This window comes from Phalacrocorax aristotelis, chromosome 2 (assembly GCF_949628215.1).
Source record: "Phalacrocorax aristotelis chromosome 2, bGulAri2.1, whole genome shotgun sequence".
NCBI lineage: Eukaryota > Metazoa > Chordata > Aves > Suliformes > Phalacrocoracidae > Phalacrocorax > Phalacrocorax aristotelis.
The window spans coordinates 6,505,154-6,531,902 of NC_134277.1; the positions used below are offsets into that span (position 1 = coordinate 6,505,154).

At 39.5% G+C, this 26,749-nt stretch overlaps 1 protein-coding gene across 1 annotated transcript in view; it reads left to right on the forward strand.

Annotated features, from left to right (window-relative positions):
* Nucleotides 1–16,510, forward strand: part of LOC142052360 (sodium channel protein type 5 subunit alpha-like) — a 48,362-nt gene extending 31,852 nt beyond the window's left edge. The window contains exons 18-25 of the mRNA XM_075082262.1: nucleotides 2,618–2,791; nucleotides 4,263–4,400; nucleotides 7,456–7,710; nucleotides 8,660–8,713; nucleotides 9,653–9,794; nucleotides 11,807–11,907; nucleotides 12,708–12,972; nucleotides 14,350–16,510. Coding sequence (XP_074938363.1) covers nucleotides 2,618–2,791; nucleotides 4,263–4,400; nucleotides 7,456–7,710; nucleotides 8,660–8,713; nucleotides 9,653–9,794; nucleotides 11,807–11,907; nucleotides 12,708–12,972; nucleotides 14,350–15,500 — 2,280 coding nt within the window. The 3' untranslated portion in view covers nucleotides 15,501–16,510. The remainder of the gene's footprint in view (nucleotides 1–2,617; nucleotides 2,792–4,262; nucleotides 4,401–7,455; nucleotides 7,711–8,659; nucleotides 8,714–9,652; nucleotides 9,795–11,806; nucleotides 11,908–12,707; nucleotides 12,973–14,349) is intronic.
* Nucleotides 16,511–26,749: the final 10,239 nt, after the last annotated feature.

Below are 26,749 nucleotides of genomic sequence, written 5' to 3' on the forward strand. Positions count from 1 at the left end.
TGCAACCAAACTGAAGGAAGGAAGGACACTGAGTTATTATTTAATGTAGTGTAGGATCTGGCTAAGTTGAACACATAACTAGTTGGTATCCAGATGCAAAATAACAAAACAGTAACGATTTCTTTTCATCAGAGATATATTGTGGTGTTGAGAACTTTCCCATTTCTAAGATGCTGTTGTCCTCTTACAAAAAGGGCCTTGTCCATTTTCTGTTTGTTTATAAAGTTGTTTGCTGAGATGGAATTTCCTGAACCAGCTAGAATGAAGGGATGCCTTACCATCAGGCACACCCATGGCTTGAAAGTAAATTAAATGAGATGGTGATCATAGAAAGAATGCGTGGAAAAGTGCGTGGTGAGTGCTCAGAGCAAAGGAAGAGTTAGTAGTTAGAAGTTTGAAAGAGCATCTCTACTAAGGAAAGGGTGATTTGACTAGTAGATAGAAATCAAGGTAGCCATGGTTAAACACTGAAAAAGGACAGCACTGATTATCAAACTTGCTCAGAAAAAAAGGTAGGAAATGGTAAATAGGTTTATGCATGAATGCTGGGCGTTCTCAGTCACCCACAAACAAGTTACAAGTCCTGCGGACACAGTGACAGCTCTGCTCTGTGGACATTTCTCCTAATTGTAGTGCAATTGAATGACCACTGCTTCAAAGACCACTGAGCTCCAGAAGCAGTATTACTGTTTTCTTATGCTGCAGAGCAGAAATGCATAAGTTTTACCAGATTGTTGGTAACTAAACACAGGAGCATCTCTGCCCTGTGTTTTTTTCAGTGGGAATATAAAATGGAAGCACAGCAATGATTTTACATTAGTTTATTGTTTCAGGTCTCACTTGATCTGAACACCTTGTTATGCCCCTGTTCCACCTTATTGGTGGCCTTTTAGAATGGGTTTAGCATGTCATAAATACAGGGGAGTAAATCAGGTCTGCTATAATACCTAACTAATCTTCTCCCAGAGCACTGGAGACACATAGCAGGGGTGCTCAGGTGTTTCTGCAAGAAACATTAAATAGTTTAATGTGTCTGGTGATAACCTGTAACTTAAAGCCCACAGTAGCTGGGCTAATCCTTGCAAAACCATTGAGGTGTCTTTACGGCCATCTCCCCTGAACCAAAGGTGGTTGGACCATCTGGGCCAGGCTCCCATGTGACACAGCCTGCTCTTTCCTTAGAGGGTGTTGACTGTTAATGAGCTTATTAAAAAATAACGGCACAATAAGAGATTTCATGGTCAGGTAGGTGCAAGAGCTGTTAAGTGAAGAGCTGATGTAGATTGAAACTGGATGGATTAAAGCTTTGGCACCCTCAGTTTGGTTCCTGACCTTTGTCACAGACTACAGCCATGTGACTTGGGGCAAATGGATTGATGTCTCCATGCCTCATTTCCTCTTCTGTAAAATAAAGATGTTGTGTTCTGACTTCCCAAGGATGTGAGATAGGGTATTCCTCTTGAGAGGACAGACTCTTAAACTTCTCATTTCAACTATTTTACTCATCTCATGGCAAGAAATAAGACAGAAAGTTAGCTGCAGAGGCAGTGTCAGAGAAGGGGACACAGGTTTGAATGAGGATAAGAGAAAGGGAAGACGTTAAATGCCCTGATGTGCTCTAGAGACAGGCTGAGCTCCGAGACAGTGTGAAAGAGAAGGAGACAAGAGGAGATTGAGTCATTTATATCTAGGAATTGTAAGGTGTGGGAAAGGGTATGGTACAGGGTGGTGTCTGATTTATCTACATAAGTAAGAAAAATTTTAAGTAAAAGTAATGTCAGACATGGATTTGTAAGGGGGAAGTAGTGGTTGTGGTGAAAATGGATGAATAGATCACTAGAAATGTTGGCAGCAAAAAAGAAATGACGTGGAGGTGGAGCTGTAAGGTAGGGAAATAGATGAAAGGAAGAATAAAGACGTTGCCAGAGGCTTGGTGAGGAAATAATGCAAGGTGTTAAAAGGAATTGGGAACAGATTGGCAATATCAAAAACTTAAAATAAATAAGCAAGGCAGCAAATATATTAAACACAAGGAAACAATGACAGAAACTACAGCAATCCATGAAACATTTTCCTAAACACTTACTGACATCAAAGTAATGTCAAGGTTTAGGTGAAAAAATGTGAAACTCCAGGAATGAACAGTTCCAGATAAGGTATTTGTCATATTCTTCTGTATTTGTCATATTTTTCTGTATCTGCAACTCTGCAGGCTGACTAAAGATGACTCTCTTGGAAGGTCTTGGTCTGAAAGACAGTGGTTAATGTGTTTAATTCAAGCTTTCTTATGAAGAATTTTAGACCATCACCTTCAAAATTATCCGCTAACTTGGGAAGCCAAGACTCTTGGTAGCCACAGTTGACCCTTATCAGATATTTTTGAAGAAATGCTGAGGGTAAACAACTGAAAGTATGTGATTTTTTAACCAACCTGAAGAAGAGTTTGTACTTATTTTACAATTTAGGTTTTTACTTCTAAGTATAAAACTAAGCGGTGGCTGCCCATAATTGGATATGAAATGGTTATAATGAGCCAAACTGGGTATTCTTGTGCAACTTAAAAATAATTTTCCATAAAACTACTATAGTGTTTTAAAACTGAATTCCAAAATTCCAGGCATTTGAAGATATTCACCTGCAGGAGAGAAAAAAAGTGAAAATGATCCTAGAGTATGCTGATAAAGTATTTACCTACATCTTTTTTATGGAGATGCTTCTGAAATGGGTAGCTTATGGTTTGCACAGTTATTTCACAAATGCCTGGTGTTGGCTTGACTTCATCATTGTATGTGTAAGTATTATATTCAGCTTGCCTTACATTTTGAATTTTGATATTTTCTATATCGAGAACTACATGTAAAATCTGACTCTGAATAGCCACAAGTGTAAAAGACAGTTTCCAAAAGCTGAAAAAAACTTGCAATCAAGAGATTTTAGGACAAACTTAAATGGAAATTGTAATTAATAATCAGAAGTTGCTTTAAAAAATTTTATTAGGTGTCACTGTTACTGGGGACCATGTTGATTATAAAAACCTTTTGTGTGTACTGAGAGTGCAATTTGCGATCAGAAATAAAACTAAAATAAGTTAAGATAGAAAAATGTGAAGCTGCTGGCAGCTCCAGCATTTAGAAATGGAAAAAAACAGAGTTGCTCCCTTGAAGGAGAAGAAGTGTAGATGGTAAAGGGTGAGTTGAAAAGTATTGTTGGAAAAATCATTTACCAGAGGGTTAAAGGCATAGGAAAGAATGTTTTGCTTTGCAACCAAAGAAATCCCAGTAATGCTTTATAGAGCTATAAAGAGAAATGCTGACATTTTCAGTAGTGAGATGGAAGAAGTGCAGTGTTCAATATATATATATTTGTTCTGAATTCAGAAAAAATTAAATAATATAATTTTGCAAAATGAAAATGAACTATTTTTGCTTGTCAACAATACACTGGGAAGATACTGAAGTTACATATTTTAAAATAAGGGCATCTAAACAGCTGAATTCTGGTAACATAGAGTAGCTGTTTGCTGGCCTCTGAACAGTTGCCACTGAAAGTTGTGAAGTGCTAGGAAATTTCAACCGAAAAATCTAATATTATGACTATTTACAAAGAATATATGGCATGACGTTAGCAATTACAGTTCTGTAATATTAATAGCAGTGCTGTCCAAAATGGGAATAGCATGAAAATATCCAATGGCTGGACAGTGAGACAGCAAACTCAAATAGGAAGGAACAGGCAAATCACGAACAGTGGAAAAGAAACCCTATATTGAAACAATTTTCCAATGTTTTCAGTTCATTTTCTTTCTTACGAAAATTTAAAATGAAGACTGGATATCTTTTTAAAAATAATTTTTGTTTCCACATCACCATCTTAAGTTATGATAAGGAATTATTGTATACACTTCTGAGAATAACTGTGCAGAAAATGGGACCGTTTTATTTAAATAATCCTTTCTGGTCTTGTAGTGTATGAAATTACCATCGTTACCAATTTGGTTGTATTGCTGGTATTCCCAGAAAATTATAGGAACTGGTTTTGAAAAAAAAGAAGTGTTAAAATTAGCATGAAAGAATTCCACTATTTTAAAAATATTAGGAAAGAATGAAGTAAAATTATATTACAGTTACTTTAAATGTGTATTTTCTTCATTTGACTTACTGATCAAAGATACTGTAGCCTTCAGCCGATGGTTGCTACTGACACAGATGAAATAAATTTTGGTATACCATTTAATAATCTCAGTTTCAATTTAACGAACGCAGCTGTCATTTGTTTCCTGGGGACTGAATACTGTTTCCAAAGACACATCACCTTGTTCCTCTGGGAGTGCCCTGAAATCTCTCAGGACTCTTCGAGCATTGAGGCCTCTACGAGCTTTGTCAAGATTTGAAGGGATAAAGGTAAGGACGCTGGGGGCGGGGGGCGTGTGCCTGTTCTGTAATAGCTGCTTTTGAAGTTTTTGTGAAAATTACGACTTGGATCTCTGTTTTGGGACTTGATGGCATTAAGGTGGTTCAGACTGCCTACCTACATCTTATGGTTCTTATTTTGAAATTATACCTAACTCTCACAGAAATTTAGAAGTACAAGCGAAATAAGAAAACTGAATTATAATGTGCTTCCACAAGGAATTATTATGTATGGTAATGTGAACATTGGAACATTTTTCCATGTCTCCAGTTTCGGTGCAATTCACAGAACAAACTAAACAATTTATTTAGACTTGTACTTTTCTGAAGCCCATTCTTTGGTTTATCTCAGACTTGGAAAAATTTCATCCAGTGTATTTGGCAAATTCTTCTGAAAAAATGAATATGCTTGGAAAAAATAAGAACCATTTTTAATTACTTGTCAATAGAAAAGAAGTTATATATATAGTTATTACAGAAAACAAACTCATGTGAGGAAGAAACCTGTACTGTGAAAGCTGTAGTTTATCGGTCTTCATGGTGTAAGAAATGTAGCAACCACAGTCCTGTCTTAATTTCTTCTCATTGCCTGAGGCAAGAAATTGGGACCTGGAAAAATGGACTCATTAATTCATTGCTTCAGTGGAAACTCTTCACTTTTTGTAGCTCCTTTTCCTAATTCCTCTTCTTTAGACTGCTGTGCTTATATCAGCTCATCCTGACAGTTATCTAGACAGGCTCATGTGCCACATTTCAGATTCTCCAGGGTGGGTCTGAAAGAAAACAATCCTTTCAAACTTAAATAGGCAGGGATTTTCTTAATAGGAGAGGGAATTCTTTTAAAAGCTTCTCTGAGTGAACTGTCTGGAATCTTTAAAGACAATGGGGAGAAGTAAAAAATTGTATAATGCAAATCATCTGACCTGTGTTAGATCACAGAATGTGATGAGACACTAACTTCAGGCCCTGGAATGGATATGGAGCAAATCCTGGAAGCCGTGAAGGACAAGAAGGAATCAGTTAGAAACAGCCAGCGTGAATGTAGGAAGGACAATTTTTGTCTCTCAAACCTGATTGTCTTCTATGATGAGATGGCTGAAGGAGGGAAGAGCCGTCCCTGGTCTCAGATATTGGTTATATCTGCTCTGGAGAGGTGAACCAGAAGCTAGGCAGAAAATTGGCTGAACTGCCAGGTTCAATGTGCAGAGATCATCAGGATGAAGTTCCACTGGCAGGTGGTTCCTAGCGTTCAGACGTCAGTCCTGGGACCAACACTGCTTAATGACTTAATTAACAACCTGAATAATGTAGTAGAAATTGTCCTCAGCAAGTTCACAGGTGATACCAAATTGGGGGTGCGCAGTTAATACACTGGGGGCAAGGCTCTTCTGCAATGAGGACTTGACAGACTGGAGATACGAGCTGTAGAAACCTCAGGAAGTTCAGCAGAAGCAAAGGCAAAGTCTTGCACCTGAACCAGAATAACCACACATAACAGTGGCACACTGAGAAATGAGCAGCTTTGCAGAAGCTGGGGTGGACAGCATGTTAAACACGAGTCAGCAGAGCAGCAAAGAAGGTCTACCCTATATTGGGCTGTTTTAGCACAAGTCTGGCCAGCACCCTGAGGCAATTCACTCTTCTGGTTTTGGTACCTGTGAGACCAAATCTGGAGTATTGTGTCTAGTCTGGGGCTCCCCAGTGTAAGAAAGAGATTAACATACTGAAGAGTGTCCAGCAAAGTGCCACCAAGTTGGTCAGGGGACTGGAAAGGAGAGGCTGAGAGAGTGGAGCTCGTTCTGGCTGGAGAAGAAAAGGTTAAAGGGAGGATCTGGTTGGGATCTAATTAGATAAGAGATTTAATTGTTGTCTTTAACTGCTTAATGGGAGGTTATGCAATAAATGGAACTAATGTTTTCTGGCAGGCCTGCAGTGAGAAAACAAGAGAGAGCAAGTTGGCTGTGAGGGATATTCCAATTAGCTACCTTGGAAAAAAGATGGCAGCATGGGTGTATAGCATTGCAACAGATTGTCCAGAGAGGTTGTTGAATCTCCATCCTCGGAAAAATTCAGAACTTGACTGGACAAGAAGCCACGCAACTTGGTCTATGTTGGACCAGCTGATCTTCAGAGGTCCCTTCCAACATCGTTCAAGTCTGTGTGTTTCTAGTACATGGTTATTATCCAAGACCAGGATAAAAGTCTCAGAGTTTTCTCATAATGGTAACAGTGAAATATTTCCAGAGAGATTTTCACTATCCCCCACAACAGAGTGGTGAAAAATGGTGAAAAGAAATAGATAATAGTCCTCAAATTCCTACTGGCAACAAGCGTGTCCTGCCTGTCAGCACCAACGTGCTGGGTTCGCCAATACGAGTTCTTATCACTGCTTGTGTCAGGTCCCTTGACGTCACCAGCACAGACACCAAAAGCTGGAATCCCATTTTCTCTGTACCACGTCTGGAAAAGCTTTACAGCTCATCATGGCTTTGCGTTCGCCTTGTCCTCAAGCAAGCCTAAATGAAGGAAGAATGCTGACCAAAACAGCTCAGTCCTCTGGAAGCCAAACTTCTCTACTTTATGTACTGTGCGCAGTCAGTTGCCAGTGGTTACTGGGTGAGCTTCATTTTATGGAGAGCAAGCTGTTGTTCTCTTACAAAAACCCTCCAAGATAAAAGAGAGGGTTATTTATGATATTGTAGTAAATGTCGATGATACAACCCATTCCCCTATACCTGGTTTTTAGATCCCATAGCTACTACAAACTCATCGTCTTATTTTATGTATTTCTTTTACCCAAGGATAATTCTGGTCGCCATCTGTTTTAATTCCTTCCTCAAAAAGGCAAGATAGATACCACAGAATTACATGTTGAGACAATATTGAAGTTGGGCTTGAAGGCTGGCTTTAAATTTGTTGTCTACTAGTTTTTATATGGATGAGAATCTGCAATAGACAGACAAGAATTAAAAATAAGTGGTTTTCTGGGAAGGTCTTCTGTCGAATGTGAATAATTCATTCTTTTCATTCATTTCCTTTATTTAAGGTTGTTGTGAATGCACTCTTGGGAGCTATCCCGTCAATCTTGAACGTTTTGCTCGTCTGTATTGTCTTCTGGCTCCTATTTAACATAGCAGGAGTAAAATTACTTGGAAAAAAATTTTGGAAATGCACACTCAAAAAAGAAAATACAACTGTAATTGAAAACAAATATAATTGTACTTTCTATAATGGAACATGGACAAATAATGATGTAAACTTTGATAATGTGGGGATGGGATACTTGGCTCTTCTCCAAGTGGTAAGTTCTTTAAAAACATGCTCAGTTTTGCTTTCTTCAAGGAAATGTGTTGAGCACCCAAACCATGGGCCACCATTATGCGTCTGTTTATCTCACTGAAGTTGGGCATTTCTTTAGCTTCCGTAAATATTTTTCTTATCTATAAACTGTTCAGTTCCTATTAAAGAACACTTGAGCATATGCAACCTTGTGTTAGAATCAAGCACTGTGTTTCATGGCTTTTCAATGTTGTTTTAATTTTGATTAACATTCTAAGCCTGAAACAGTCTGCATGTTACCGGATTTAAAATTATTCTCCTTTTCTCTAGTAGAAGTTAGTTCAGAGCGGATGAGAAAGAAAAAGCACGATGCAGTTTACTTATACTTTTATGCTTTCTTTTATTACATTTGTCATGAAGTGCTGAGATGCTAATTTATTGATCTCCCTAATACCACAGCGGAGAGAAAGGCATTTTTAAAAGTGGCTGTTATCCCTGTATCTTTTCTAGATTAAGTTCTTTGCCCTGTATCCTCCACAGGGTTCTGCGAGTCTGCACAGATATGCTGACATGCACAGATATGGTGCGTTGCTGAACACTGCAGGAAGGAACCGTCAGTTGTTTTCCTAGAAATTGTTTTTATCCTCTTAGGATATATTTGCTAGTGATGCTGAAACTTTTACTCCTTTTTCAAAAAGCAGACAAATTACAAACAATTCAATTTAACAAGAGTTAACGTTAAAACACATTTCACAGGATTCATGGCAACTTTTTTTTCTGTTCAGGAAATATTTTTTTTTCTCTTTAGCAAACTTCAGTGACTCATGATCCCAAGCAGGTCTTTGGAAGTGAATTTTTATAGCACACTGCTCACTTTTCCACAGCACTTAACCCATTTATATTAGCTCTAACTAATATTAAAATCTATTTTTATTTTAGTGATAATAATCTTAAAAATGCATTTTTTTCAGGCAACTTTTAAAGGTTGGATGGATATTATGTATGCAGCAGTGGATTCACGTAAGGTACGTCACTAAAGTGAAATGAGTTCTTTTCCCTTCTTCCCTTTTCTATCCATACAATTTATTTTTCAGCTTTGTTTGCAAAGTCAAGTCAGAAATACAAGCAGATGAATACTTCAGAGTGTGCAGTGAAACAATAGTCTTTGGAGTGCCAAATATCTGGAACTTAGACAAAAGAAAAACTGATCAAAATCGAGCGACACCGCACAAACCCCTACCAGTTCAAGAATGCAGAGGGCAAGGTGTGGCAAGTTTTGGACAAGTCTGTTTGGGAACAGAGTTCAGAAGCCCTTGGAGGGACTGTGCCTCTGAGGGAAATGTCCTTCTTTTTTAAATGTGTACAGTAGAATTAAAATCACACACACGTTTAGCCGTTACTTCTGGAGGTTTTCTTCCCTATATTTGACATCCTTACTAGTTCGTCCCCGTTTCCAGGTGTTGTTTCTCACTCTCTCACTAGTACAGTGTGTTTTAACTTTTCTGTGTTTAATTTAATTAGTGTTTTTCCTATTCATTCAAGAGCTGTATTCTTGAATGTATTGAAATAGCTGCTGATTCAGAAGATCATTCCTTGTAGGGCTGATCATAGTGAACTGGCTTTTTAAAATGCTTCTTGCCTGGGATAGCATCCAAGGGACTGGCGTTTCACCGTTATGTTTAGTCTGAGCAGTTTTTCTAATCTAGGCATTCACAGTATCACTTCTGATTTGAACTGTTTATCTGTTAAGCATTTGGTAGAGCTAGATTTGGCTGTATATCTGTTTGTCATAAACAGTAACAAGACAGTTGTTCTACTTGTACATCTAAATAAAGTTTTGAATATGTAGAAATAATATATTCCTCCTGTCAATAAAAAGATTTGTTATTATAAATTGAAATGATGAAGTTCAGATTATCTGATTTTTACCAATCTTATTTTTCTGTTTTGATTTTTTTTAACAGATAGATGAACAGCCGAAGTTTGAAGCATTCTTAGCCATGTATATGTATTTTGTCATTTTCATTATTTTTGGATCTTTCTTCATGCTGAATCTTTTTATTGGAGTGGTTATCAGCAATTTTAACCAACAAAGGAAAAAGATAAGTATTACGTGAGCTAATTCAGGGCGTCTTGTAATGCCCGTTTGATTAAGAGAATGTTAGTTCGACATCTAGATGTCTAACATTTTCAGATGACTATTTGACTGGAGAAATTTAACATAATACTGAGATACCAAGTTTTGCAAATACAAGTCCCCTTTTCCTCAAAGCTTCTAGTAACTTACCTGTAAACTCTATTTTCATGCCAAGTCATTGATTTGTTCCAAGTAGGAGGATGAGGAGGAACGAGTGGGTAGTTTTAGGAAAGAGAAGCCAAAAAAAGCTATATAGACTTTGCTACAGGAGAGTCTAATTCTTTTCTTCTGCTTTGAAGATTTATTTTGGAGTACGGGATAACCCTTTTTGCTGAGAGTAAACACCTAACAAATGTGCTAAGGATAATCAAGAAACACTGCTGATCCTGAGAGAAGTAACCACTTTTTTCCTGGTAAATTTGAAAAGATCTTGTTAATTGGAACTTCTAAAACTAGCTACATTTAGAAAATCCTGTCGTCAGTACAGTAACCCTACAAATTAATTCACTGGGGTTTTTAAAAAATTCTGCATTGAGATCCAAGCCGTGGCCCCAGAAAGAGGCTGTCTAGAAATTTAAAGGCTTCTTAAAGCCTGGGAAGCACTGACTGCTTCCCCTTTTCTCCTCATAGTTGTTAGATTCCGTGTTTGTTTTATTCAGGAAGAAACGGAAGGCAAAATCTTAGAATGGAAAATGCAACCACCAAAGAAAAGTAAAGGTCAACCTTCCCTTGTATACTTCAGCTTCTTTGTGCCAAGCTTATTTGTCAATTGAGTTCTCTCCCTGATTCATTTAGGGCCTTAAAGTATCCAGAATATCAAGGGAAATTGAGTCAATTAGTCCACTTGGAAGCCTTAAAATGAATAAGCATCTTGCTTATTAAAAAAATACCACAAAGCCCAACAGAAGGTTTATGATTTCAAGGTTTGGATTTGGAAGACAGAATCTCTGCAGGAGCCATTTATTATTTCCATAGGCTGATTTATACACAAAGTGACAAAGAATCACAGCCCTTGGCAGAGACAGATGGCAATAAGGCCCACAAGAAATTCTTCTGCTCCCTGCATTTGAACAGAGGAAGGATATGGAGGGGTTGAGGAGCAACAGTCCAACTTCACTATAATGATTTCCTTTTATAACAAAGTCCTGGTTATAATAATCCCAACAGAGAGAAACACTAGTTAAGTAGTTTATCAGCCTGAATGCTTACTAGAAGTTGATGTGGACGTAACACCTTTTTCTTTTCTCAGTACATACTGTAAGTGGGCATTTTTTCCTTTTTTAAATTCTTTGCTGCTTCTTGGGGGTTTTCACTGAGGTTTCATATAGTGAAGTTAAACTGACGTTTCAGAGGTCTTGCCAGAGTGATTCAAAGTGCAGATGCCGTACGGAACATTGTTGCATGTTTGTTCAACAAAACGCTGATCGTTCAGTGCATTTATGACAAGTGGCTTCTCCTGAATACTCAGTTCAAAGTGATTGCTAAGTAATACAGGTGGCATAGATGGTAATAAAACGAGCACCAAAAATTAATTGTCAGGAGCCTGCCCGTAGATCTTGGTCCCATAGTGCTTATCATAATCCCCCGTTTACTTGCTAGCCCACCAATACACTTCTGTTCCTACCTTTCCCAAAAATATAAATGGAAAGTATTTTACTTGCTGATGAGTCTTATGTAATTCTAAAATATGAAATAGATTTGTAAAACCTCAGAAGTTTTCACTCTCACAGCTGAGGAAGCTGACTCAGGAGCAGTGCCTAGACTAGACTTACACGATCAAACCCTGATCAGCTTTCTGCAGTACCTCTTTTCAAAGAACAAGGGGAAAAAGAGAAATGGTGGGGATATTTTGTCTCTCTGCTCTCTTAGATCCCACTCGCGACAGCTGTAACTTACTTTCTTTTTACATAAACTTGCTGGTGTTTCTTTAGTTGACTGCCTAAACTTCAGCCAAACAACAGTATTCTTTCCCTTTACTTAGGTGGAAAAGATCTATTTTTGACTGAGGAACAGAAAAAGTACTATAATGCTCTTAAAAAGCTTGGATCCAAGAAGCCTCAGAAACCCATCCCAAGACCATTGGTGAGACCATCTTAAGTAGAATATGGTAGAAGATATAAAGATGGCGACCATATTTAAACTCAGTAGCCAGGCATCTGGAAATAACGTTCACGTTAGAGCCCATCATCTTCCTAAATCAATATACTATTCACATTTTACTGTCTTTTTCGTAATTCCATCTAATCCAGTCTTTCTTTGTGGGTATTAATCAAGGAGATTTAGAGCCTATTTATCACCTATTCAAATGTACAACCTATTTATAAAGGTTCATATTAAGTATTTGATATTCATAACATGATCTTGGTTACTTAAATTGCATGATATTGCTTCTGCAACTAGATTAGATGATTGCAGGTGAGAATGAATAGCGAGTAGTACATGCCCCATGGCTGTTATTTACTTTTAAATAATTTTATGCTTTATTTCTTATAGTTCTTAAATTTAATTCCAGGCCTGGGTTCACATACTAACTATTCAGAGTTTTTCTTACTTACGACATTTTAATTAGAATTGCTTATCCTGAAATGTCTGCTTCAATAAGAATTTCTATTAAAAGAGCAATCACAATGTACTCTGAATGTTTTCCTGCTGTATCATTTTTTCTGAGGAAATGTGGTTGCATGATACCTGAAAGCACTTAGCCAAGTGCTGAGTGTTTTCATTGAAGGTCTAAAGAAATCACCTGAAAATGCTTCTAGTAGCTTATTGTTAAATTTATATTCTCTTAAATTCTCTTTCTAAGCACAAATTACTGATCAATGTTTGAATGTAGCCTGGGTCTTAGAAGTAGCATTAAGCAGTTCTTCTCGTTCTCTCCACAGAATGTGTTCCAAGGATTACTGTTTGATATAGTATCGCACAAAGCATTTGACATTACCGTTGTGACTTTCATCTGTCTAAATATGGTCATTATGATGGCAGAAAGTAGCCAGAACCACATCAAGGACGTTCTTAATAAAATCAACTTTTTTTTTGTGGCGGTGTTTACTGGGGAATGTGTTATAAAAATACTAGCCCTAAGACATTACTTCTTCACCAGTGGCTGGAACATTTTTGATTTAGCTGTTGTGATCCTTTCACTAGTTAGTAAGTATCAGTCGTTATTAGATCAGGTAATGCGTCTTACCAGCACTAAGCCAAATTTCAGTATGAAGTAACCACTTACATGTATCTGATAAACAAATTCCAGATCCATTGTACTTTTTCAGACCATACGCCAAGTGATTCCTCCTAAAAGGATATATGTTTGTTTTCCCTTACATATTTGCAGAGTACTAAAAGATAAATGGATATTTTTCAAATTTTTTTAAAGTACAAGTTTTACTGAGTAATTAACAGAACGGGAATTTAATGCAGTAACATCTTCTCTGAGTTATTGTACTTAAACTGTTGTCTCACTGTTTTTATGCTTTTGATTCACGTGTAATCACATTAGCTGTTGTTTTCAAAGTAAAAGTAAATTCAGGTTAAAAATAGTTTTGTATGAAAAATGGGAAAGATTTATTTCACTTTCCAGGACTTTCTTTTAAGAAGGTGGATCCTGAGGGCTGATTCAGAAAGCTCAGGAAAATTTAATTGCTCAGCACCATTCTAAATCTGGGCCGGTACTTGTGACTGTGAAAAGTCTTATCAAAATTGGCTTTGTTTTGTTTTGCTTTTCAAATACGACCAGATGCTTGTCAGTTCCTCTGCAAAGCGCCATATCCAGCTTTAGCTTCTTGTACAGTTTATCTGGTCTGTGCTTCCTACTCAGGCCCAGGTTATGTCATAGAATAAAGGACAGGGAAGAAAAACTGATCCGAGTTCTCTGCTTCGTCCCTGAGCACGGTACCCCTGTGCTATCCCACACAACCCAGAAAAATGCGAACTCCTTAGGTCTTCTATTTGTAATCCTTTACATCGCTACTGGATTGCTGAAGGAGCTCATTACTCTGGTAGCAGGATCATAGAATGAGGCGTGAGGGAGGACAGATACTGAAAGGCAGTTTTCCTTTATTTTCTTCTTGTTCTTCTCTGATGTCATTTAAGTACGAAGCATTAGTGACAGTCTCACATTTAGCATGTGGCTTAGGCCTGGAGATGAAGCAGCAGTTAGCAGCAGCTAGGAGACAAGCCCCGTAGCTTCCATCACAGGAGCTGAACGGATTTAAAAGGATTTTTTTAAGTACTTGAGCAATGCATAATTTCACCCCCTGAATCAGAGAGGGCTGGGAGAATGCAGTTTCCAAACTATACATAATCCGGATACCTCTTTAATAATTAAAGGTATTACAATTTGTCTTTCTTTGCCTAAGCTCTTTTGTAAGCAATGGCAGTACTGATGATAATGTTTTTGTTGAAAGCTATGTGATAGGATCGATGTTACTTTCAACACCTGAAGCATGGAATATAACAAAATGCACCTAAATCGGGAATTTCACTGATGTGGCTTGACAACATTTTGTTTTCTTTTTCATTTCAAAGGTATTGGGCTTTCCGAAGGCTTTCAAAATTTGTTCTCTCCTACGCTCTTGAGAATTTTTCGTTTGGCGCGAATTGGCCGAATCCTGAGATTAATTCGAAAAGCTAGAGGAATTCGAACTCTTCTTTTTGCGTTACTGATGTCTCTTCCGGCACTGTTCAACATTGGTCTTTTGCTTTTTCTGGTTATGTTCATTTATGCCATTGTGGGCATGACAAACTTTGCCTGTCTTGGCTGGGAAGGTGGGATTGATAACCTTTTCAACTTTCAAACCTTTGATAGTAGCATTCTCTGTCTCTTCCAAATTACAACATCGGCTGGCTGGGATGGTCTTTTGGTCCCTCTGTTAAAAGGATCTGATTCATGTGCTCCCAACTTAAATTTAACAGACGAACAGAAAAAAAATTGCACAAATAAGGAGGTTGGTATTTTATTTTTTGTAAGCTATGTCATTATATCATTTCTTATTGTTGTAAATATGTACATTGCTGTCATTTTAGAGAACTTCAGTGTTGCCACTGAAGAAAGCACAGATCCTCTTTGTGAGGATGACTTTGATATGTTTTATGAGACCTGGGGAAAATTTGACCCCCAGGCAACACAGTTTATTGAATATTCTGCCCTTTCAGACTTTGCAGATGCTCTGGCAGAACCCTTACGCATTCCAAAGCCTAATAAAATTCAGCTCATATCCATGGACCTCCCTATAGTTAGTGGAGATAAGATCCACTGCTTGGATATCTTGCTTGCTTTCACTAAAAGGGTCTTGGGAGAATCCGAGGATTTGGGTGGTCTTGAAATACACATGGAAGAAAAATTTATGGCTGCCAGCTCATCTAAAGTTTCTTACAAGCCAATTACTACTACCCTTAAAAGAAAACAAGAGGAGGTATCGGCCCGTATCATTCAAAGGGCCTTCAGGAGGTATTTGATCCAGCGTTCTTTTAAAAAGAAATCTTTCTTATACCGTCATAAACATTACAACAGTGCCGTCTTCGAAGAAGAAACACATGAGAAGGAAAGTCTTATTGCATCAAAGCTTAATGAAAATAATAGTAGGAAGCTAGATAAATCACAGTCTGCATCCTCCATATCTCTCCCTTTATTTTATGATGGTATTGCTGAAACAGATAGCGATAACGTGGACACATGAGGTTGCCCCAGGCCGCAGCATTTTTTATTAAAGCGATATCAGTTATTTTCAGATGGAGAAAATATTTTGATCCCAGATCATAATACTCTAAATTTAGAATAATGATGGCAGCCTTTAAGTATTGTGATCGTTCAGTTTTGCAAATGTTGCTTAAAACGGTTTAGATTTGAACAACTATTTCATAAATATTAGAGGAAAATCAAAACATCGAGTTTTTTTCCTCAGCTACTGGAGTAGGTGAGTTAATTTTTACACCTGTCATTTTTTGTATTACTTCATATTTCTGTCTTTACAAAATAAATCTGTAAAAGATCAGTTGTAACTGTAATATGATTTATAAGCACACAAGGCTGTAGAACAATGCGTATCTCTTTAGAGATAAAGCCTGGTTTGAAAAATTGATTGTTGTAGCAAAATTAAATAATTACTGCATTTTCTGTAAGAGCTCGTTCAAGACACCTGAGTATAATCAGCCACGAGTTTCTGTGTTGTTCGGGACCCTGATACTCCTGGGGCCTTCGGGTGGGTTTCTTTATGTTTAAGAATTTTTGAGGTGTCTTTACACGTGCACCTAAAATGATTTACCATGTCATCCTCAGGTGCCTGTGCATGAAAGTTGTGTCTAACTTGTTCACTGTATCATGCCGTGTGTGAAAATTGTGATGATAATAGTTACCAGAATCAAAGGATGTTATGCAAGAGATATTGTTTCCAGAACATGTTAAGAATTATTGTGCATAAAGTTTCATTATTGTACTTCATCCCTATGTCATAGAAAGTATTATTTAGTAGTCTGAAAAGGAGTTCATGGTGTATCTTCTGAGACAACTTTCATTAAAGTTAGAGGATATATTTATTTCGTTGGTTCTGAAAAACAAATGTAGCAACAATGTGTATTAATATTACTTTCAGCGTTTTTTTGCAGTTTAGGTTGGTCAGGTGAATTGTCACGGTGGCCTCAGAACTGCTAATGAAGCGGCTATTTCAGATTCTTCAATAAAGAGTTCAGATGCCTGACGCATTGTGGTCTGTTTCATAAGAGGTATCTTCAGTTTCATTTGTTTACAAGACATAATCTGTATTAGAGGGGTAGAACCACACAAACGTAATTTTCCAGAAATAGCTACCTATTAGCACAAGAAAATGGAAAATGTTTTGCTTTGTACAGGGAATCAGGAAAGATTTAGCATTTTCAGGCCAAGAATATCAGGAACAATAGGTTAATTACTCCATTTTTACTGCCATTTGCCTTGTTAAATACTATTAAAATATGACGTAATAACCAAATCCAGGCTATTTGTAGGACAAGTGAAGGCACGTGGAAGCTGAGAGTTAGAGTTCAGGTACAGTATGGTTTGAACTAGCTGTATTACCTCCAGAACCTGCTTCTGTTCAGAAAACAGTTGACAAAGAAGGTGTGCAGACCTCTCAGTGTAACTCTGAACATTGGCCCAGCGTCAGCAGCGGGGCGCGGAGAGCCTCGATGGGTCTCCCTGAGACCCGCTCCTTGTGCCTGCGCTGCGCAGGGACGCTTTTGAGGTGAAACTGTTTATTCTGTTCGGTGTGAGCTGGAGCCAGCTGACAGCTTTTGTTCAACGATCAGATACCGTTAGATGGCAGCATTTACTACATTTTAGAATACTGCCAGTCAAGTGAAACAGATGTCCAACTCCTACACTTCAACATCGAGGTATTCAATTAATGGTAAATAACTATAGAAAACAATATCATCTCTTTTTTTTCTGTCCTGGGCTCTCAGGCCGGCCACAGTTCTCAGCTGGTGCTTGTTCGCTGACTGTCCTGGTTTTACATATGACAGACTGACAGACCTTAATGATGGCGAAGTATTGCCTACTGAAAAACCCCATTGTCCTGTGTGCTTGGATCTTCCAGGAGGGAAGTTTCAAGCATAACTCTACAGCACTGTAGCAAGAAACGTTTGTTAGGAAAGAGGTGAGAGTGCGTTGCTCTTGCATACTGGAAAAGAAGGAAAGACTGCAAAAGCCATATGAGAAAATTTTAAATACTAATAATATGTAACAGGATGCCAATTTTTTTATTATTTATTTATCTGATCTTTACAATTTAAAATTATGTTGTTTGAGTGCAACAGCAGGTGCTGTGCCCTGGTCCAGAATCAGAAAATCTTCTGAGGGTGAACACTTTATTTCCATTGTAGAGGCAGCAATTTTGGACAGAATCACACCTGGCATAAACACATCCTTGGTGATTATTTTACCTCAGAAAAATACAAAAGCACCTGACTTCACCGCAGTGCAAATTTAAAAGTCTGGCCAATTTTTTAGTAGCACACTATTGCAGGGTTGAAAAGCGAAAGGGGATATCCAGCTGTTGCAGCTTCTTCATGCTAGAATCGCCCAAAAGCCAATTCAGCTGCTGGGGCAAAGCAGAGTTTCACTGAAACTGCTTGGACATACGTGGACTTCGTGAGAGGTGGTCAGGCATGCTTGGAACACAGTGAAAGAATATTCCTTTCTGTTTATGAGGCTTGATACTTAAATCAGAGAGCAGCAAAACCAAAAGAACATTGGATCCCTCCGGTTAGGAAACAGCGTGCATGTAAAGCCACCAGCGAGTTCCTGAGGACCAGCTATAGCAGCGCTGCCGCCTCAGCGGTGGTGCAGAACAGTGTTGCATTGCCATCTATCACTTTCCTGTGTAGAAATAGTTAGCAACTGACCACTGGTAATGAAGAGTTTTCTCCTGTTTGCGATAGCGCTGTATCCCTGAGAACAGGCACCACAAAGGCCTTGTGGAAACTCTCCTACTCTTCAGTTACTGCTAACCTTGCAACGTTTGAAGTCTCCGTAGTTTTGATTCAGGACACAAAGAAACCCTGTATGTAATTAAGTTATTCGAAAAGAAATGTACCAGAAAGAGCATCTCATCACGTTATCTTTTCCCTGAATCTACTAAAGGTTATTGTGCTTGGCAAGTGCGTCCTCTGCAATGTCACTTCCCAAAGCCATCAGTGAGGCAAGCATTCTGCCTCAACTTGAGGAATCCCCGCAACTTACATTATGCAAGAAGGCATGCCAAAATGTGCTTTTCTAACTCCTATTTAGGGTGAATGTTCCCACAAGACTAGCACACCCAACAACTGTAGCAGCTTTAGGCAGAGGTCAGCATTATTACTACAAATGATGGAGAAGAGGTCTTTCATGCTGGAACTGAGTAGAACAAATTTTTCAATATTAATGAAAAAAGTTAAAAACAGGGAGGCGTTGTGTTTAAATACTGTTGTTAACTACTGCCAGCTAATAGCAAGTGTGACTTAGACTTGCTTTGGCAGACTACAGGCTTACTTTCCAAAGTCTCTGTCTCACCTGCCAAGGAAAATTTCTGCCAATTGCTTCAGAGAGATGAACAATAAAATGGGCCTGGCGCATGCAGAGCTGCCCATCTCTTCTGCTCCTCTGAACATGGCCTGCCTTCAGAATGAACATCCCAGAGCATCTGCTGATCAGTGACATCCGTTCCAGCTTTCGGTCCCCTTCCGCTTTGGGCTTACCTCGGAGATACCTTGGAGAACCGAGCAGAAAAACGCTAGTTACTGAGACCTAATTCAGCAAGCATATTGCTGTCCTGGCAGGTAGGGTCACCACGTTTCGGGCAGGTCTCACTGCAGTCAGCCTTCGCTGTGGTTTCCCAGCCTTCTTCCTTCTTACTGCTGTACATTAGCTTAATGTACGCTCTGCTGAGCCTGTGCGGTGGAAGCCCATGCAACGACTGCCTGTGCAAGCCAGAACTTCCGTGCGCGTTAACTAACTTGGCTGTTACGTGTGGAAGGGAGAACTATACGATTTTCTGCCATCTCCCCCTTCTCCTTTCTTCTCATATCTGAACGAATTGGATTCTTCAGTTATTCCTAGGTTTGAATAACTCAAATTTTAGTAGCTTAACAGTTGCTGAATTCACAAATTCATAGTTATTAATATTTTTTAGTAGCATTATAAAAAAGTCATTGCCCAGCTTGCATTTCCTCAACACCAAGCATGATACAGAAACATAACAGGAAGTAAAGGACGGAGTGTCAGTAATCCCATTAGCCAATTCCCTTGTCACAGCATCTCATCGCAGATGAAAGGTAAAGGTAAGAAAGCGCCACAGGTGGTGATGACTAACCCAATAACAGCATAAGGATCCCTCCCATTTGGAATCCCTAAGTGTCATCAATTTCTAGCAAGAGAAGGATAGCCCGAAATGAAAGATTAGAAGAATGAGAAATGGTACAACTAGAAGGTCAGATTGTTTGGAAGCAGCTGGTGCAAAAGAAACCTTGTACAGGAAACAGTAGTTCAGGAAAAGAGAATGGTAATGGATGGGGAGAAGAGATGGATTTTGGATGAGAAAGGACTATCTGGTATGTTGAATACACACTTCAGGGATGACTGGCAGTCACGTATTGCCTGCTAAATCTGGGAAGGTTGAAAAGACCATCCATTATGCTTTCCTTGCCCACATAACAAACAGATTTTCATTCCAGAAGTGCAAACTATCATTAGAAAAGACTTCACCAGTATCTTAGAGGTCTATGTTCCTAAGAAATACATAAGTAGTTCCCAGCAAATTGTTTGATTTGATCTACTGGAAGACAAAATGTCCAATATTTCTGATAATTAGAAGGAAAATTCCTACTTCATCCTCAATCTGGCAACAAAATAGTCTAAGTTTTGCTTTAAATGGGCACATACTGTCCCAGTTTATCTCATGTTTTACTAGTTCAACCACAGCTTTCCAATGCTCTGCTACCAAGTGGTAGTCATAAATGATTAAGTATCAAATTCCACACCCAGAGAGGTGGTTGATGCCCCATCCCTGGAAACATTCAAGGCCAGGCAGGATGGGACTCTGAGCAACCTGATCTAGCCGAAGATGTCCCTGCTCACTGCAGGGGGGTTGGACTGGATGGCCTCTAACGGTCCCTCCCAACCTAAAGCATTCTGTGATTCTGTGATCTGTTGCAAATTAAATGCAATTGGTGCATTGTCCGGTTTTGAATGCCTCAGAACAAGAGACGTTGGAGGAAGTACGGCAGAGGGCAACCAGGATGTTGGAGCACATGACACATGAGGAAAAGCTGAAAGATTGATTTTGATTGATTTGTTCAGTCTTAAGAAGGGAAGGTGGAAGTGTGGATCTTACTTTTGACTTCAGCTACCCAATGCGTGTTGAGAAGTGAGAGCCTAACTCAGGTGTACAGAGCGAGAGCTGGCGGTACTCAGCACAGAGCTACCAAGATGCTCGGGGTACTGGAGCATCTCCCATATGAGGAAAGGCTGAGACACTTGGGTTTGTTCAGCCTGGAGAAGAGAAGGCTGAGGGGGGATCTCATCAATACCTATAAATATCTAAAGGGAGGGTGTCAGGATGATGGGACTGGGCTCTTTTCAATAGTGCCCAACACCAGGCCAAGGGGCAACGGGCACAAGCTGGAACATGGGAAATTCCACCTCAATATGAGGAAAACCCCCTTCCCTGTGCGGGTGCCAGAGCAGGGGCACAGGCTGCCCAGGGAGGCTGTGGGGTCCCTTCCCTGGAGACATTCACCCCCCGCCTGGACGCGGCCCTGTGCCCCTGCTCTGGGGGTGCCTGCTCAAGCAGGGGGTGGGACGGGGTGAGCTCCAGAGGTCCCTGCCAACCTCCACCATTCTGTGATTCTGTGATTCTGTGATATAGATAGGAGTCAACAGGCACAAGTTCCAACAAGGGAAATGGTAATTAGACGTTAGGAAAAAAGTCTGTAGTGAGGGTGGATAAACTTTGGAATGAATCGACAGAGATGTTGTGCCATCTTTGTCCTTGGAGAAGTTCAAAATTTGGCTGGACAAGATACTGACCAGCCTGATCTAGCTCCAAACTTGAATCTACTTTGAAGGTGGATCTGCCTTAAGTTGGATTGGTTGAACGTCAGATGTCCCTTCCAATCTAAATTATTCTGAATCTATAACAGTAGCCGCACACTTTTCAAACTTAAATATTATGGCTAAACAGGACTTACCCACATTAATCAACAGCTGTTTGTATGATCTGTGAGTCTGAGTTTATACCAACCAGTATTATTTCAGGTACACGGTTCTAGTCATTCTGTACGATAGCGTGACAAATGAGTGCAAATCAACAAGAGATTTCTGATCTGTCCACCCCTGGGAACCAAATGATGAGCCCTCTGTAACTTCTACAGCATCATGTCAGGTTTCTTTCTAAGAGTTTCTTCAGTACGCCCAGCCATTATAAAGATTTAGATAAAGATATTGAGTGGTTTCAGAGCTGAATGTGGTGGCACAAGTTTAGGCTTTTTGCCCTGCCAATTCCAGAGAAAATACTTGAAGGCATCAACTTAGTAAGTGGTTTTATTGATTTACAGAGACTTCTGAAAGATCAATAGAGATGTTTTGGCAACCCCTCAGGAAAATATAGCTGTTTGGGCAAATCCTTTGCAGTTATCTGCTTCATGGTTCCATGGAGCTAAGGCAAGATAGGCCAAGCTGATTTTGATAATAGTCATTACCTTAATGCAGAGCTGCTGGAGGTCTGGGCAGATTGAGGGCAATGAGGTTTTCTCTTATCTCCAGGTTTCAGGGAAGACGGGCTTATGCAGGAGCGTTCAAAGGTCAGCGGTTCACAGGTTAGACTTAAGACAACAGGCACCCTCCTTGCTGCCCAAACATTGGTTAGAATTTGCCCGCAAAGATAAATTAAAGTAGTCACTGGAAAGACCAATTCTTATGTAAATTTTCTTTTATATATACATACCCTTCTTGAAATGAGGAGAGTAGAACTGGAGATAGTATTTTAATGATGGTCCTCCTATGCTACCAGTCTGAGCATGCTCTGCAGAATTTATCAGCAAAGATTTCATGCCACTACTTCAGGTAGGTTTATTTCTGTGTGGCTATGGCTGGAGTAATAACACAGACATAATGAGGCAAATAGAAAGGCATCCTTTTGTCCTTCACTCGATATGTTGTTTGCTGCTGCTGCTAGTGAAGCCTGTAACTGCTGATGCCAGAAATCTTGTTTGTGTAAGAAGTCAGGTTCTTCAATATCTGTACACAGAAATTCACCAGAATACTGCCTGCTGCTGCTCCCCCCTCCCCCCGCCCCGCCCTCTGAACAGCATCTGTAGGAAAGTTCTCCCCCTTTTCAGTGAAACAACAGTAAATTTTAATCCAAATAGCAACGACAAGACCCAACCACAGCACCTTTGGAGAATGGCACCCAGTTCCTCCCTACATATTTGTGGTGCCCATCACTCATTTCTCAGGCTCTCTGACATCCCATTCAATATAAAATTTGTGCTTATGTCCACTACGTCCACCCTACTTCCCTTCAGCTTCCTCCTGTAAATTGTTTTGTCTGCCAGCTGTGCAAAAGGCAGAATATCCGATGGCTGTGAGAACATCAGATATAATGGGTAGCAGGTTCTCTTACTTTCCCCTGAGCGGGGGGCTCATCCCTTAACAAACAGCCAGTGATCCAGATGGCAAATACCCCAAAAGTCCAGATAGGAAAGAGAGGGTATTAATGTACAAATACGGATAAAGTCAATGCAAGCTGCACTTTCATACTCACCTGGGAATCCACCAGCAAAATACAAAGTCATAGGAAAAACTAAGGTGTTGTTAATTCTGCTGCTCATGTGACTAGTTGGTATTTATTTGAGAATACTGGATCTAAAAGTATGTTTGCACTATATGTTCTGATCCGTTTACAGCCTGCAGCTTCAAACTGAAACATGCTTAAACTGATAAATGCTTAAAATTCCTAAACTGAAATTCTCCTTCAGCTGAATACCATCTCAAATAAAAGAGTTGTTTTTAAAATAAAAATTTACCTCAGTCTTATTTTGTTTCATTAAGTCGTATTATTTCATTATGTGCATGGTGACACACATAGATATAAGTGGCTGCCAAAAGAGAAGCTTGTTGTTTGTTAAACTGATATTGCCCAACTCAATTTTCTACATTCACCCCATTTTCAGTCCAGGGCAAAGGTATTTTCTTCCTGTATGACTGCCCAATAACACCCTCCACCGGAGAAGGGCTCAGAGGAGATGGGCAAGGACGATGTGCCCACAAAGCTCGGGGAATAACATAGAGTGTGACTGACCACAAACTGTTGCAAAGAAAGCCGACTTTATCACAACACAAAGGGGGCTGGGGGGTGGCCTTTGCTTCAGGTAATTGCCTATCAACAGCTGAGTGGATCGGCTGGTGGTATAAATGTTTCTCCCTCCATTCATTAAAAGGGAATGTCTCCTTAGAATCATCATAGAATCATAGAATCGTTAAGGTTGGAAAAGACCCTTAAGGTCGTCGAGTCCAACCGCTAACCCATCACTGCCAAGCCCACCACTAAACCATATCCTCAAGCACCACGTCTGCCCTTCTTTTAAATACCCCCAGGGATGGAGGCTCCACCACCTCCCTGGGCAGCCTGTTCCAATGTTTGACAGCCCTTTCGGTGAAGAAGTTTTTCCTAATATCCAACCTTAACTTCCCCTGGCGCAGCCTGAGGCCATTTCCTCTCGTCCTATCGCTTGTTACTGGGGAGAAGAGACCAACCCCCACCTCGCTACAGCCTCCTTTCAGGTAGTTGGGGAGAGCGAGAAGGTCCCCCCTCAGCCTCCTCTTCTCCAGGCTAAACAACCCCAATTCCCTCCTTGAGTTAGCGAGAACAGCATGGGGGGAGCGTATATGTGCTTCAGCCCAAGAGAGAGTGTAAAAACTGAGCAACTAAGGAAGGAATTTCAGAGAGCACCGGGCTTGAGCTGCTTCAACCCCCGTACTTCTTCCCAGTGACTGGGGATGCCCAGCATCGTGATGGTGAATGTATTGTAGAGAGGGTAATGGAGATGACGTTGGTATTGGGATTGAATTGTATGTCGCAAGTGCTATATTTTACTAAGTATAACCTTACATTTATGTGTATCATGATTTCAGCATGTTATGAATCACTCTGCTCAATCAAAAATCCCGTGTAACATCAAATATCTTTGAAAATAAGTAAATTTGACTTTAAACGTCACAGCCTCCATGCAGTGGAGTATCTAAAAGAATCTGGTCAAGGCTATTGGACTCTGCCAACAAGGCATGGCTGCTCTTGCTGCAATTACCCAGAGTCAAGAATATAAATAAGCAAGCATTTAGAGAAAGGCTTTTCTGTTTGTTAAAAATGGGGCAATGGTAAAAGAAAAAAATACAATTTTAGAACCCATTCACTCACCTTAATGATTATAGAGACAGTGACAACAGCCATCTTCATTTAAGGTTATAAATTTTGTATGTTTATCTATGTATACAGAAGCAGGTATTTTAATTGCAGTGCAATTAAATTAACTTCACAGTGTTTCACAGCATACCATGAATAATAGATAAGAAGTGAAGTGAAACCTGCCTCCCCATTTCCTGATTTGATGATGCTGATTAGTGGATTTGAATACTACATCCAGCTGTAGCAAAGAACCCGTGGCCTTGATTGGCAGAGGCTTTCATTTCCAAGTGCCGCATCATTGCCCAACTCATGTCATAACAAGCATCACTGTCCAGTGAGCCAGTCTCATCGGAAAATGCAATGGTTCAAGTCTGGCTTTTTGGCCAGTGCTTAAACAGTGCCCACATTTCATAGATTTAAGCAAAGAGGTTCACTGTAAATGAAGTAATAAGGCATTTCCTCACAAGACACTTTCTGGCTTTCTAAAGGTCGTTTAGTAAAACTGCTTCTCTCCATAACCAAAGGCCATTCCATCCTTCTTATAAGGATGGAGTTATTCTATCTTTCATCTTATTCCATCTTTCTGTGGTGTTGAAGAGCGTAAAGGTATTTACTGGGTCTATAACACTACTGGCCTTTTGCTGGTGCCAGTCCTACTTAACGCAAAGTTGAATTCCCGAGCCCTTTACCACAGTAGACAGAAAGGCCTCTGGCTGGCCTCAGACACCAGGAAGAGAAGTAAATCCCTGGAAATCTTATAAGAAGGTCTGTCCTTCCCAAACACTTAGCAAATGGATGATATGTGGTATATCTACCCCAATTAATAAGCGAAGACAGTCCTACGGTTGCCCGGTGCTGTAAGTGAAGAGCGGAAGCATGCTTGCATGTTCCCATAAATCTCAGCAGTATAACATTTTTTTATGTAATCAGACCCAGCTATTAACATTATCCCTTTAGCTTTTTCTTGAATTCTAAGCCAAAGAGTGCTCATGGGCCAAACACCTCACAAATAAAAGCTTTTAACCTACCAAAGTAAAGGTTGCTATAAAGCCTTTTTTGTGTGTGTGTGAAAAAGGTCGGATTTTACTACCTTAAAAAATAATCTCTACCCGATGCACCAGTTCTGATCTTATGAACTGATGATTCTGTTTGCAAAAGAAAAGATCCTTTATGTCAAAAGTCAACCTCCCTCACTGAAAAAAGAAAGTGAATCCAGTTTCAGTAACTGAATAAAAAGCTGTATGAAACTTGTGGACAGATACAAGCACTTCCTTCCTTTTCCCTCTTGCCTTTTCTCTTCCCATCTTTTTTGCTTTTCAACTTTCATTTCTTTGCATGTTCTTTATGTATTGCAAGAAGCTGCATGATAAAAACATTATGGTTAAGACAGGAGAATTAAACCAGCCTCTAAATATCTTGTGCTCTATGTGTTCTATGTCTGGTACCCAGAAAACATTTGTATTCTTGTAAGTAAATAAGAAATGAAATTACCCATAAAATAACATAAAAGCATGGCCCCAGTTACAGGACATTTGACTTACTTGAAAAAAAACCCCTAATTTATGGATTTATATGTGCAAATACACTTGCATGTTTATGATACATTACAAGGGCCAACTGCAGTAGACATTGCTTGAAGTTTCCCTTTTGGAGGATAATGAAGCTCATGTGTTGCAATAAATATTTGGTTGACTAACACAGGTGAGACACTGATGTTGTTTCAGATGATTACTTCCTCTGGCCTTTATATTATTTTGACACAAAAATACTTGTGGGAGACAAAGCGCAGATGCTCAGAACGTAACACATTTCAATAGCAGGAGAAGATTCCTTTGACCTTCCAATCACATGTTCCAGTTTCCACAGATTCAAAGCTCTAGTTTTAGCTTTGAAAGACGAGGGTGAGATGAGTGATGAAACAAATCCTAGATATTTCTGTTCTGTTTGTTGAATTTGATGGACTTTTAAAGCATTTCTTCTGAGAGGCAATTTAGACACTTCTCTTAGCATTG